Source organism: Eurosta solidaginis, chromosome 1 (assembly GCF_040869045.1).
Source record: "Eurosta solidaginis isolate ZX-2024a chromosome 1, ASM4086904v1, whole genome shotgun sequence".
Lineage (NCBI taxonomy): Eukaryota > Metazoa > Arthropoda > Insecta > Diptera > Tephritidae > Eurosta > Eurosta solidaginis.
The window spans coordinates 209596540-209610252 of NC_090319.1; the positions used below are offsets into that span (position 1 = coordinate 209596540).

A 13713-nucleotide genomic window follows, 5' to 3' on the forward strand; every position below is an offset into this window, starting at 1 on the left:
ATAATCGATATGGTCATATAAACTTCGAAAGTTTAAAGAAAATTGCCGACAAAGGTTTAGTGCGAGGTATGGACACAAAAGATGTGAAAACAAAAACAAATTGTGACACATGCAACAAAGCAAAATTAAGTGCAATGCCTTTTCCAAAAAAATTTGAAATTGAGTCAAAAGAAATATTAGAGCTTGTGCATACAGATGTATGTGGACCCATAAACGTAAAATCAGTAGGTGGTGCACGATACTTTCTCAAATTTATTGACGATTTCTCGAGAATGATTTTTGTTTATTGTATTAAAGAAAAGAGCGAAGTATTTGAAAAGTTTCAATTATTCAAAAATATGGTCGAATGTCAAACTCAGAAGAAAATTAAAAAGCTCCGAAGTGACAATGGTACGGAGTACATAAACAATAAATTTACCGATTTTTTAAATGAGTGCGGAATTAAAAGGCAGTTAACTGTGCCATATACTCCCCAGCAAAATGGAGTGGCAGAGAGAGTTAACCGCACAATTGTAGAAATGGCTAGAAGTTTGCTGGTGCATGCAAATATAGAACAAGAATTGTGGGGTGAAGCTATACACACAGCTGTATATTTACGTAATCGCGCACCTACAAAATTACTTAGAGATTGCACTCCTTATGAGATTTGGTACAACAAAAAGCCGTCGGTAAAACATTTCAGGGTTTTTGGTTCGCGCGCATTCGCGTTAAATAAAACGCAGCGTGGTAAATTCAGTGCAAAGGGCAAAGAGTATTTGTTCGTCGGATATTCTGAGGTTGCAAAAGCTTATCGCTTGTATGATAAGGAAACGAGGCAAATTTGTGTAAGACGTGACGTAAAATTTTTAGAAGATGAAGTCAACTTAGCTGTGCCAGAAGGTGACACCAAAAACAGAGATGAAAATGACATTGCTACAATTTTTGTAAAAATCGACGATCGTAAACATGTTGAAGAAGAGCGGAAAGAAGATGAAGAGTTTGAAAGTTGCACCGAAGACGAAACAGAGGTAGAAGAGGCAAATGTAGGCAATGTTGCAGAGAATGGAATCGTTTCGGATGAAATGCAAATAATAGGTGAGTCTCATAGAAATGGAAACGAATCACGTCGCGGTCGAGGTAGGCCAAAAATTATTCACACTGGTCAAGTAGGGCGTCCCAAAAAAGAGTATCAGATGCTAAATTATCTACCATATGGTGAAGATGTAGACACGCCTCGATCGGTCAAAGAAGCATTGTCAAGCGAATACTCCTTTGAGTGGAAGAAATCAATGGAAGAAGAATATTCGGCGCTTCTTGCTAACAACACTTGGTCAGCAGTAGATCTGCCTGATGGTCAAAAAGCGATTGGATCGAAGTGGGTTTTTCGAATAAAACGTGATTCAGATGGCAATATTCAAAAGTTCAAGTCGAGACTAGTAGCAAAAGGCTGCAGTCAGCAGCTGGGTTTAAATTACTGGGAAACTTTTTCGCCTGTAATACGATATGAAACAATTCGTATGCTACTTGCTATTGCCGTTGAGAAAGAGCTTCACTTACATCAGATCGATATTTCCAATGCATATCTCAATAGTAAGCTTACGGAAGAAATTTACCTTAAACAATCAGAAGAATTTGTAGACAATAACAATCCTAATAAAGTTTTAAAGCTAAATAAAGCCATTTACGGCTTAAAGCAGTCTGGGCGACACTGGAATAGTACTCTTGATGTAGCATTGAAAGATATGGGTTTCAGCCCATGCAAAAGCGAACCGTGTTTGTATGTCAAACAATACAATGGCAGTTATAGTTACATTGCCGTTTATGTCGACGATCTTATCTTAGCATGTCCAAGCGAGAAAGAGATTGCGAGCATTAAAAAATCATTATCGTCTAAATTTCAACTACACGATAGCGGGGCAATGACATTTTTTCTTGGCTTCGAAATAGAACGTCAGGGTAAGACAGGTGCGATTTCTGTGTGTCAGAAGAACTATATAAACGAGTTATTGAGTATGTATGGTGTGACATCATGTCGTCCGGTAAGCACACCTCTAGATCCTGGTTTTCAAGTAAGCTGCAGAAATGACAAGTGCACTAAAATAGACGCAACAAGCTATCAATCGTTAATTGGATCTTTAATGTACTTGGCCATTTCAACGCGGCCAGACATTATGCACGCAGTAAGTTTATTAGCACAAAGAAACCAAGAACCCCACACCGAACATGAGGCTGGTGCAAAACATGTCCTACGATACTTATCAAAAACCCATCAATTTAAAGTTACACTACTGCAAAAATGGTAAACCGGTAGAAGGCTATGCGGATGCGGATTGGGCGAGTAACGATTTAGATAGGAAGTCATACACCGGTTATTCGTTCTTTTTGGCAGGTAGCGCTTTTTCCTGGCAAGCAAAGAAGCAAGATGTAGTCGCATTGAGCAGCACAGAGGCTGAGTACATCGCTTTAAGTACGGCAGCAAAAGAGGCTGTATATCTGCGGCGCTTACTTAAAGAAGTTGGTTTTATTCACCACATCGGTCCTGTTAAGTTAAAAGGCGACAACATGAGCGCAATTCAAATTTCAAAGAACCCTGTGTTCCACAAGCGAACCAAGCACATAGATTTGAAATATCATTATATCCGAGAAGTTGTCGAACAAAAAATAATAGAATTAGAGTACGTCTCCACAAATGAAAATGTTTCTGATATTTTTACAAAAAATCTGCAAAAACAGAAACATTTAAAATTTGTTCAAATGCTTGGTCTTAAAAATTAACTGAAGAAATATTTAACTTAAGAAAGAGTGTTGAAATAATAACTTGGAGTTTTAAGTTCAATATTTCCTATTGAGAACATATTTCTAATAATTAGAATGAATAAGACATATTACATATATTGATGAGTTAACTATATGTACACATGAATTTTATCTTTTAGTCCTCATTAAATCGTTGAACTAAGAAGTGCTTTTCTTTTATTGTACCGGACATTCACGCAAGTATACAAATCCCCTTCCAAATTCCTACCAACAAAAACCAATACCATGGAAGTTTCTGTGGGGGTTACCGAAGTAACAGCTACGGAGGTTATCAGGGTAGAAGATTTAGACTACAGCCCCGATATAACACAAAATAATAATTTTGGTAATAGACAAACTAGCAATCCTCAAAACAGAAACAGAAATTTCAATGAGACACGAAATATACTCGCAAATTCACCCATCAGGAACACCACAAACTCCAACTCAACAGTAAACAACAGAAAAGTGCGTGTACTTAATATACACTTAAATAGTTACATATCTACCAAAACAATTTTAAATAACTCAATCTGAACTCTCTTAATAGATACAGGAGCATATATATCTGTTATTAAAAGGAACCAAATTGATAGCAATATCACAATAAATACCTCACAAATAACCGATTTAAAAGGCATTGGTCAAGAAATAACAAACACACTAGGTTCAGTTACAACAGACTTGAAAGGAGACGATCTCTTAATTAAACACAAATTTTACATAGTAGAAGATAATTTCCCAATCCTATGCGATGGAATTTTAGGACTAGATTTCATAAAGAAATATAATTGCCTTTTAGCCTATGGTGAAACAGAAGACAGATTAATCCGAAGGCCTTATGATTTCCCAGAAAATATAATAATTCATATGACAAATAGACAAACTATCAATAGGATCACAATTTCCGCCAGATCTGAAGTAATTAGACAAATTAACGTAAATACTAAATATTAAAACTTTTTATTCCTCATCAAAAATTGGCTGAAGGTATCTTCATCGCAAATACAATTATAAATAAAGATCAAACTTTTGGTAGAATCATTAATACCACAGAGAAAGAGGCAACAATTCAAAACTACAATATTAAAACAAAAAATTTAAATAACTATATACTAATTCAAGAGACTACAGAAAATAAAAACAATAATATAGAAAAATTAGAAAGATTGGATAAGCATTTTCCGAAATTTGTTAGCCCTCAATTAACTTCATTGTGCTCAGAATATATAGACATATTTGCATTAGAAACATAACCGATATCATCTAATAATTTTTATAAACAAAAATTACATATGAAAGATGATACCCCATTCTATAAAAAATTACAGATTACCTCAAGCACGCAAAGGAAAAAAAAGCAAACAAGTAAATAAACTAATCGAAGAAGATATAATAATAGAGCCATCTACATCAGAATAAAATAGCCCAATTCTATTAGTACCCAAAAAGTCATTACCAGACAATACTGAAAAAATATGGAGATTGGTTATTGATTATAGACAGGTAAACAAAAAACTAGCTGCATATAAATTTCTACTTCCAAGAATTTATGACATTTTAGACCAATTAGGAAGCGCAAAATATTTTTCATGTTTGGGCTGGTTTTTTTATTTTATACTATTGATTGAAATTTTTAAATTGTTATATAAATAACATAATAAAGACTATTAATCTCCATTCGTTTCGTCGTTACTTGCTAAGATTAATATTATATTTTCTTATGTTAGCCGTGTTTTTTTTTACACGCGTATACGTTCCGTTTGCGCGTGAAAAAAAACGCCTATCCTCGCTTAGATAATGCTTAGGAGACCCATCTAGCGGCTGTGGTTAAACAACTAGCAACAGGGTGCACCGAAAAGCGGAGACACAACGCTCTGATGGCCATAGGGGATAACATATAGCTGAATCAGTTGCGATGAATTGTGGACACACATAGAATACATAGAATTAGTGTAGAGGGTGAAACAAAGACACATATTTCAGTTACATCTGAGTATAATGCGTATTGAAATTTAGTAGGACAAAATTTATGCGCAGCAATTTCAGAGGTGTATTTAAAGTTTGTCGCTTAGCAGTCCATATAAAGTTTAAGCGTAAACGGATATACGCGCGTTAAAAACACGCCTATTATTATCCAATCCCACCACATTTTAGTAAGTGTTTTAAGTATTTTGTTTTACCATTTGTTTCGATTAGCAAAACACAGATTCCTAAATTTTACTTTAATTTATAGATTACCTTGGAGAAAATAATGAACTCTACTGTACATAATACCGAAGCTTCTTCAATAGCCCTTAGATTGTTGAACACCAGTAAAGAAGAAGTGAATTGGATAAAATTGCACCACTGGACTTCGAATCTTTTAAAATTATACGAGACTTGCACCGAAAGCCACATAGCGCATCAAGTTATTGCAGCTGTTGGTAAATATACAATTTCCACGTTATTGTCATAAAATTTAAATTTCAATACAGAATAAACCTCTAAATAAATAAATGTAAGGCGCGATAACATCCGGCGAGATTTTAGGCCGGGCTTCTCTTCCAGTTTGCGTCGTGCTCCTTTTTAATTTTTCCTACGAATTGGCGGGACGACACCTACTTAGAAAAATTATCTTCTAATTGAAAAACCGTGTTTCTAAAATTTTGATGTTGCTTTTCCCGGGGCGTAAACCCGAGATCTTCGGTGTGGTAGGCGAAGCACGCTACCATCACACCACGGCGGCCGACATAAACCTCTGCATCAGTAAATTTAAATGTCTAACGAAATAGAATACGGTAGATTTGAAGTCTTTTGAATATTTCAAATCAAAAAATTTTAATTAATGAGTCAAAACTATTTAATAATTCATTTGGATTCGAAAGCTGTCGCTTCCCAAGGCAGTCGGTTCTATGTACCGGAGCGACTCGGGATTTTTCCCGACCAAGGACTGTCATTTGAGTGTAACCCTCCCGTCCCAGTGCGTCCCTCCCACGAGACTGCTCCATATTCTCTCCGAGACTGCTCCATATTCTCTTGCTCCGGGAAGGTATCGAACCCAATCCGGGTCCGTCTCCTGAACCCGGTCCTGAGAAGGGGTTTTGCTGCATCTGCCGGAAAAGAATCTTTTTAGGACGGTCATACTCTTGTCAGTGTGTCTCGTGTAAGGGATGGTTGCATCGGACAGGTTGTTCTGGGCTAGATCCCTAAACCAGACGTCCACGTAACTTCTATAAATCTTTTGTGGCTCCTTGCTGTTCACGCCCAAGGGCTTCCCGTAGTCTACGCCTTAGTGCGCCCCCACTACCTTCCAGCAGCCCCGCTGCTCAGCAAGCTACAACAAGTACCCGATGCTGCTCGTGCCCCACGGCGCCACCAACTCATACGGCTGCTCCCACTCACACCTACAATCTCCGTAGTATAGTCGGAAGCAATGCCGAGCAGCAGACCCTGCCCCGTCTTCTCTCCCCCTCTTTTCCGGCAGCAATCGTGTAGGTAGGGAAACAGATTCTTAGTCCCTACCTCCTTTTGCACCGTTTGCGACATCCGCCCAATGCAGCTCCTGCCATGGACGGTGCCAGTTTCCTATATGTTCTGGTCTCCGCGACGGCAACTCCCCAACGGGTTTCATAGCGCCATGTTGCCAGGCCGCATACCCAATACACCGGGTACCCCAATGCTTACCCAAGGACGTCCAGTCCCAGGGCCACAACAGCAGTTGCGTCCAAGCCTTACACAACCCAGGTGTAGTCACCCGTCACTTACTCCCAGAGTGACGACGTCTCCCCCGTTGCACTTCAGAATTCTGCAGTTAAACTGTAATGGATTAACTGGGAAGATCACGGTGATAGGCGGATTCATGAAGCGGCACAACATTGCAGTGCTGCGACTCAAGAGAATAAACTCACAGCAAGATATGTTCTGCAGATCAGAAAAATATCGCGAGAGTGGAAATGGAGGTGGACTCGCGTTTATCATACAACACTCTGTGCAATATCATATATTTGATCCCGACATCGGCCGCAGGAACAGGGTCTTAGAACCTCAAGGCTTATCTGTCCGGTCAGGCGATGCAAACCTAGAAATCATCAACATCGACATCCCTCCTGCCACCTGTTGCCGCAGTGGATACCGCCCTAATATCAGCGCCTTACTCACTGGCAATAATCGCATTATCTTAGGCGATTTCAATGCACATCGCGAGCTGGACATTCAAACTTGCAGGCAGACAGTAGGGGTGGGATGTTGGCGGATCAAATAGAAGAAACGACGTTCTGCACAATAAACGGAGACGCCCCCACACTTATGGTAGGAAGCTTTAACAGTTCGCCGGATATATCAATCGTGAACGCAGGACCCGTAAACTGCGTTAACTGGCAGCCGATGGTAACATTGGCATCCGACCACCTGCCTATACTTAGTTCGCTTGAGCGTACCGCGGACTTCATCGTCAAAGAAAAACGCATTTTCATAAACTTTAAAAGAGGAAAGTGGGATGAATACAAATCATTTACAGAAAGCCGCTTTGCTGCCCTCCCTATCCCCACTGATGCTCGCCAAGGGGAGCGTGCTCTCCGCAGGGTCATTGAATCCGCCTCGGCTCGCTTCATTCCCGCCGGTAGAATTCCCGAAATTCGGCCTCACTTTCCAACGGGGCCGCAAATTTAGCGAGAGAACGTGACCTTATAAGACAGCTCGATCCCGGCGACCCCCAAATAAGGGATATTAACCAACGCATCAGATTGCTTGTGGATGAACACAAGCGCGCGAAATGGGAGGAGCACCTAAGCGGTTGTAACCTCTCTGCCGGTGTAGGTAAGCTTTGGTCCACCGTAAACTCCCTATCGAATCCGTCTAAGCACAATGACAAAATCTCCATCGCCTTTGGCGATAAAGTGCTGTCGGATGCGAAAAAATGCGCGAGCGCTTTCTGCCGACAATATATAATGCATTCTACGGTCGACAAAATAGACGGAGAGCCAACTGACACGCACATAAACGTAAATTCAGCGCGTCCCCAATTACTAATACCGCCAAAGAGGTTGAGGATGCTATCGGACACGCTAAACCATCCAAAGCAGTGGGCCCAGACGGCATAGCCATGCCGATGCTTAAAAGCCTAGGGAAAGAGGGGTTCAAGTATTTAGGGCATGTCTTCAACCTGTCTCTTTCCACCTTTGTCATTCCCGAAAAATGGAAAATGGCCAAGGTAGTCCCGCTACTAAAGCCTGGGAAACCAGCTAACATAGGAGAGTTGTCATTGTTGTTTTTGTTGTAGCAATGTTTCGCCCCACCTAATAGCTGCGACCGATCACAAATTGTCATCAATATCCTCTAACGGGAGTCCAAGGAAACTTGCTGTTTCGACAGGGGTGGACCATAATGAAAGGGGTGTTAGAGGCGTTGGTTCCACATTACAATTAAGGAGATGGTTGGTGTCATGTGGGGACACATTGCAATCGGAGCATACATTTTGTATATTGGAGTTGATTCTGGATATGTAAGAGATTACTTAGTTACTTACTTAATTGGCGCTTAACCGTCTAAACGGTTATGGCCGTCCAACAAGGCGCGCCAGTCGCTCCTTCGCTCCGCCAACCGGCGCCAATTGGTCACACCAAGGGAGTTTAAATCGTTTTCCACCTGGTCCTTCCAACGGAGTGGGGGCCGCCCTCTATCTCTGCTTCCATAGGCGGGTTCCGATAGAAACACTTTCTTGGCCTTTTCATCTTTCTTTAGCATAACATGGCCTAGCCAGCGCAGCCGCTGCGTTTTAATTCGCTGGACTATGTTGATGTCTGCATATAGCTCGTACAGCTCATCATTAAATCTTCTTCGGTACTCGCCATCGCCAACGCGTAGAGGTCCATAAATCTTTCGAAGAACTTTTCTCTCGAACACTCCCAAAGCCGCTTCATCTGCTGTTGTCATGGTCCATGCTTCTGCCCCATATAGCAGGACGGGTACGATAAGTGACTTGTAGAGTATGATTTTGGTTCGCCGAGAGATGACTTTACTTTTCAATTTCCTACTTAGTCCAAAGTAGCATTTATTGGCAAGATTGATTCTTCGCTGGATTTCAGTGCTGATGTTGTTGCTAGTGTTGATGCTGGTTCCCAAATAAACGAAGTCTTTTACTATTTCGAAATTATGGCTGCCAACAGTAGCGTGGTTGCCAAGGCGCATATGCGCTGACTCTTTGCTCGATGACAGCAGGTACTTCGTTTTGTCTTCATTCACCATCAAACCCATCTTTACCGCTTCTTTTTCCAGTTTGGAGTAAGCAGAACTAACAGCGCGGGTGTTTAGGCCGATGATATCAATGTCGTCAGCATATGCCAGTAATTGCACGCTTTTATAGTATATTGTTCCAGTGCGGTTAAGTTCTGCAGCTAGTATAATTTTCTCCAGCATCAAATTAAAGAAATCGCACGATAGGGGGTCACCCTGTCTGAAACCTCGTTTAGTTTCGAACGGCTCGGAGAGGTCCTTCCCAATTCTGACTGAGCTGATGGTGTTGCTCAACGTCATTTTGCACAGCCGTATAAGTTTTGCGGGGAAACCAAATTCACACATAGCGGCATATAGGCAGCTCCTTTTCGTGCTGTCGAAGGCGGCTTTAAAGTCAACGAAGAGGTGATGTGTGTCGATTCTCTTTTCACGGGTTTTTCCAAGATTTGGCGCATTGTGAAAATCTGGTCGATGGTAGATTTACCAGGTCTGAAGCCGCACTGATAAGGTCCAATCAGCCGGTTCACGGTGGGCTTCAATCTTTCGCACAATACACTTGAAAGGACCTTATATGCGATATTAAGAAGGCTGATTCCACGACAGTCGGTGCATTTTGCAGTATCCCCTTCTTGTGGACTGGGCAAAGAACACTTAGATTCCAACCCTCGGGCATGCTTTCGTCCGCCCATATTTTGCTAAGAAGCTGCTGCATGCGCCTTACCAACTCCTCGCCGCCGAACTTGAATAGCTCCGCAGGCAATCCATCAGCGCCCACGGCCTTGTTGTTTTTCCAATCTCGTTATTGCTATTCTAACTTCGTCATAATCGGGCGAGGGGACATATATTCCATCATCATCGATTGCGGGATCGGGTTCTTCATCTCTGCGCGGTGAATTGCTGCCTCCATTTAGGAGAGCAGAGAAGTGTTCCCTCCATAAATCTCTCTGGACATCAGTTACAAGGTCGCCGTTTTCATTCCTACAGGAGTTTGCCCCGGTCTTAAAACCTTCCGTCTGTCGCCGTATTTTTTGGTAGAATTTTCGGGCGTTATTCCTGGTGGCTAGCAGCTCAAGCTCCTCGCACTCACGACTTTCTGCTTCTGCTTTTTTCTTCCTGAAAAGGCGTCTCGCTTCCCTTTTCAACTCACGATAGCGTTCACACACTCCTCTCGTCGCGCTCGCTTTTAACGTAGCCCTGTAGGCAGCGTCTTTTCTTTCGGTTGCAACGCGGCATTCTTCATCATACCCGTTGTTTTTTCGTGGCCGCCGGTAACCAATTTTTCCTCGGCGGCAGTACGAAGTGCTTTGGAGATATGCTCCCACTGCTCCTGTATTCCTTCAGGATGAGTTGTGCCCTCAGAGAGCAGGTGTGAGAGTCGAGTTGCGAAATCATTGGCAGTCTGTTGTGAGTGAAGCTTTTCGACGTCTAGCTTTCCTTGTGTTTTTGTTCCTTGTTTTTAGCCGCGTTGAGGCGGGTGCGTATTTTGGCTGCAATGAGATAATGGTCCGAATCGATGTTAGGTCCTCGGATCGTGAACACATCTAAAACACTGGAGGCATGCCGTCCGTCTATCACAACGTGATCGATCTGATTGCGAGTATTTCGATCAGGAGACAGCCATGTAGCTTGATGTATCTTTTTATGCATGAACCTCGTGCTGGATATGACCATGTTTCGAGCACCGGCAAAGTCAATCAGCCTCAGTCCGTTAGGAGAAGTTTCATTGTGTAGGCTGAACTTTCCGACTGTAGGGCCAAAAACACCTTCTTTGCCCACCCTGGCGTTAAAGTCGCCAAGCACGACTTTTATATCATGACGGGGGCAGCGCTCGTATGTGCGTTCTAATTGTTCATAAAAAGTGTCTTTCACCTCATCGAATCAAAACTACCTTCGCCACCAGAAGGAGTTACTATCGTTTCTTACGCCGATGACTGCACAATAATGGCCACTGGCCCGGGCCCAAAGATCGATGAGCTTTGCAACAGAATAAACGGCTACCTCCCTGATCTCTCCGGTTTTTTCGCCTCGCGAAATCTGGCATTATCACCTACTAAATCATCCGCGACCCTATTTACAACTTGGACGTCCCAAATATCGACCATTTTGAACATCCACGTCGATGGCACTACGCTTCCGACTGTCCTACACCCCAAAATCTTGGGTGTGACGTTTGATCAGGATCTACATTTTGGTGAGCACGCAGCCGCAATTGTTCCGAAAATCCAGAGCCGTAATAAAATCCTCAAATCCCTTGCTGACAGTAATTGGGGAAAAGACAAAGAAACGCTCATTACCACATACAAAGCAATTGGCCAGCCGTTTGCGTGCTACGCGTCCCCTATACGCTCGCCAAGCCTAAAAACTACCCACTGGAAGCAGCTACAGGCCTGCCAAAATACTGCGCTCAGAACCGCCACGGGCTGTCTTCTTATGTCCCCAGAACACCATCTACATAATGAGGCGAGAATACTCCCCATCAGGGAGAGAAATGAGATGCTAACCAAACAGTTCCTGTTGAATACCCAGAAACCTGAGCAACCCAACATACATCTGATTGATAAGCCAGCACCATCTAGGGACTTAAGCAGTCATCTCCGTAAGCATTTTGAGGAAATACGGCACCTGAGAACTCAGCCGTATGAAGCAAAAAAACACATGCAGGTCCTTGGTGAACTCCACAAACAGGCGTCGGACCTTTATGCCGGGAATTGCCCGGTGAAATTAGTACTCGGGGAACAGTACCCAATACTTGCTGAAGAAGAACGCATACTCCCCAGGGAAACGCGAGTCACTCTGGCTCAACTTCGTTCTGGATACTTTAACAGGTTAAACTCTTACATATCCAGAATCAACCCCGACATACAAAATGTATGCCCCGCTTGCAATGTGTCCCCACATGACACCAACCATCTCTTTAATTGTAATGTGGAACCATCGCCTCTAACACCCCTCTCATTATGGTCCACCCCTGCCGAAACAGCAAGTTTCCTTGGACTCCCGTTAGAGGATATTGATGACAATTTGTGATCGGTCGCAGCTATTAGGTTGGGCGAAACATTTCTACGACAACAACAACAACAACCAGAAGGAGTTACTATCGTTTCCTACGCCGATGACTGCACAATAATGACCACAGGCCCATGCCCACAGATCTATGAGCTGTGCAAGAGAATAAAAGGATACCTCCCTGATCTATACAGTTTTTTCTCCTCGCGAAACCTGGCATTATCACCGACTAAATCCTCCCCGACCTTATTTACAACATGGGCTTCCCAAATGTCGACCATTTTGAACATCCACGTCGATGGCACTACACTTCCGACTGCCCTACACCCCAAAATCTTGGGTGTGACGTTTGATCACGATCTACATTTTGGTGAGCATGCAGCCGCAATTGTACACCGCCCAGGGACTTAAGGAGTCATCTCCGTAAGCATTATGAGTAAATACGGCACCTGAGAACTCAGCCGTATGAAGCAAAAAAACACAAGCAGGTCCTCAGTGAACTCCACAAATAGGCGTCGGACCTTTATGCCAGGAATTGATCGGTGAATCCATTACTCAACGACCAGTATCCAAAACTTGCGGAAGAGGAACGTACACTGTCTAAGGAAACGCGAGTCATTCTAGCTCAACTTCGATCTGGATACTGTAACAGGTTAAACTCTATCCAGAATCAACTCGACATACAAAATGTATGCCCTGCTTGCAATGTGTCCCCACATGACACCAACCATCTCTTTAATTGTTATGTGGAACCAACGCCTCTAACACCCCTCACATTATGGTCCACCCCTGTTGAAACAGCAAGTTTTCTTGGACTCCCGTTATAGGATATTGATGACAATTTGTGATCGGTCGCACCTAATGGATGGGGCGAAGCATTGCTACAACAACAACAACAGCAACATTCGAAAACTGTCTGCATATCATATTTTTTTTTTGTATATCAAGACCACCCAAAGAAATGCAAAGTGCGGAAAAGGGTGGGTACTTTCAGCTTTTGAAATGCGGGTTTTTAATTAAAATAGAGCAGGGAGTGCCTGAGCTATGTTTTAATTCGAAGTCTTAACACCTAGATTGTTTTGTGAGCCTAACTAAGCTTTAGTGCATCACCATGTAGGTTAGGTCAGGTTAGAGTGGCTGCCTCCGCTGTCCGAGCGGAGACTCACGTAGGCCGTTGTGGCCCGTTGTGCTACCACGCGGGGGGCCCCTATTTCCTATTACCCTACTTTCGAAGAAGAGGAGAGTTTAGACCCCAGTGAGGCTAAACCAGCGCGTTTGTCTAATGAAACGCAAGATATCGTTTGGGTTTATAGATTCAAGCTACGCAAGGCACCCAAAAGAGTGTCTGTGGAGGCATTGGTACCTGGTTTTTGACAGTGCGGGACAGTGGCAAAGATAGTGCTCAACGCCTTCTATCTCCTCCTCGTCCCTACAGCTTCGGCAGAAATCATTTGTCTGCAGGCCCATATAGGCACCGTGAGTGCCGATGAGACAGTGACCTGTAAGAAGACCCACTAGTGGGCTTATAGAGATACGGTTTAACAATATCACCGATCGCGATCTCTTTTCATCCAGCTTAGGCCAGATTTGCTTGGATATACTACATGTAGGTTCCCTCGCCCAACTGGCGTTTGCCTGATCCGTGAAAAGAGATCGCAGGTGGTATTTGCAAGTGTTTAGGGGAGGGCTGGCCCAATTCAGCGGAGGTTGTTGTTTGCA

At 42.9% G+C, this 13713-nt stretch overlaps 1 protein-coding gene across 1 annotated transcript in view; it reads left to right on the forward strand.

The window, feature by feature from the left end:
• The first annotated feature begins 859 nt into the window (after positions 1 to 859).
• LOC137239628 (uncharacterized) overlaps positions 860 to 13713 on the forward strand; it is a 548208-nt gene continuing 535354 nt past the window's right edge. The window contains exons 1-2 of the mRNA XM_067765157.1: positions 860 to 2237; positions 5012 to 5201. Of these exons, the coding sequence (XP_067621258.1) occupies positions 1062 to 2237; positions 5012 to 5201 (1366 nt within the window). The 5' untranslated portion in view covers positions 860 to 1061. The remainder of the gene's footprint in view (positions 2238 to 5011; positions 5202 to 13713) is intronic.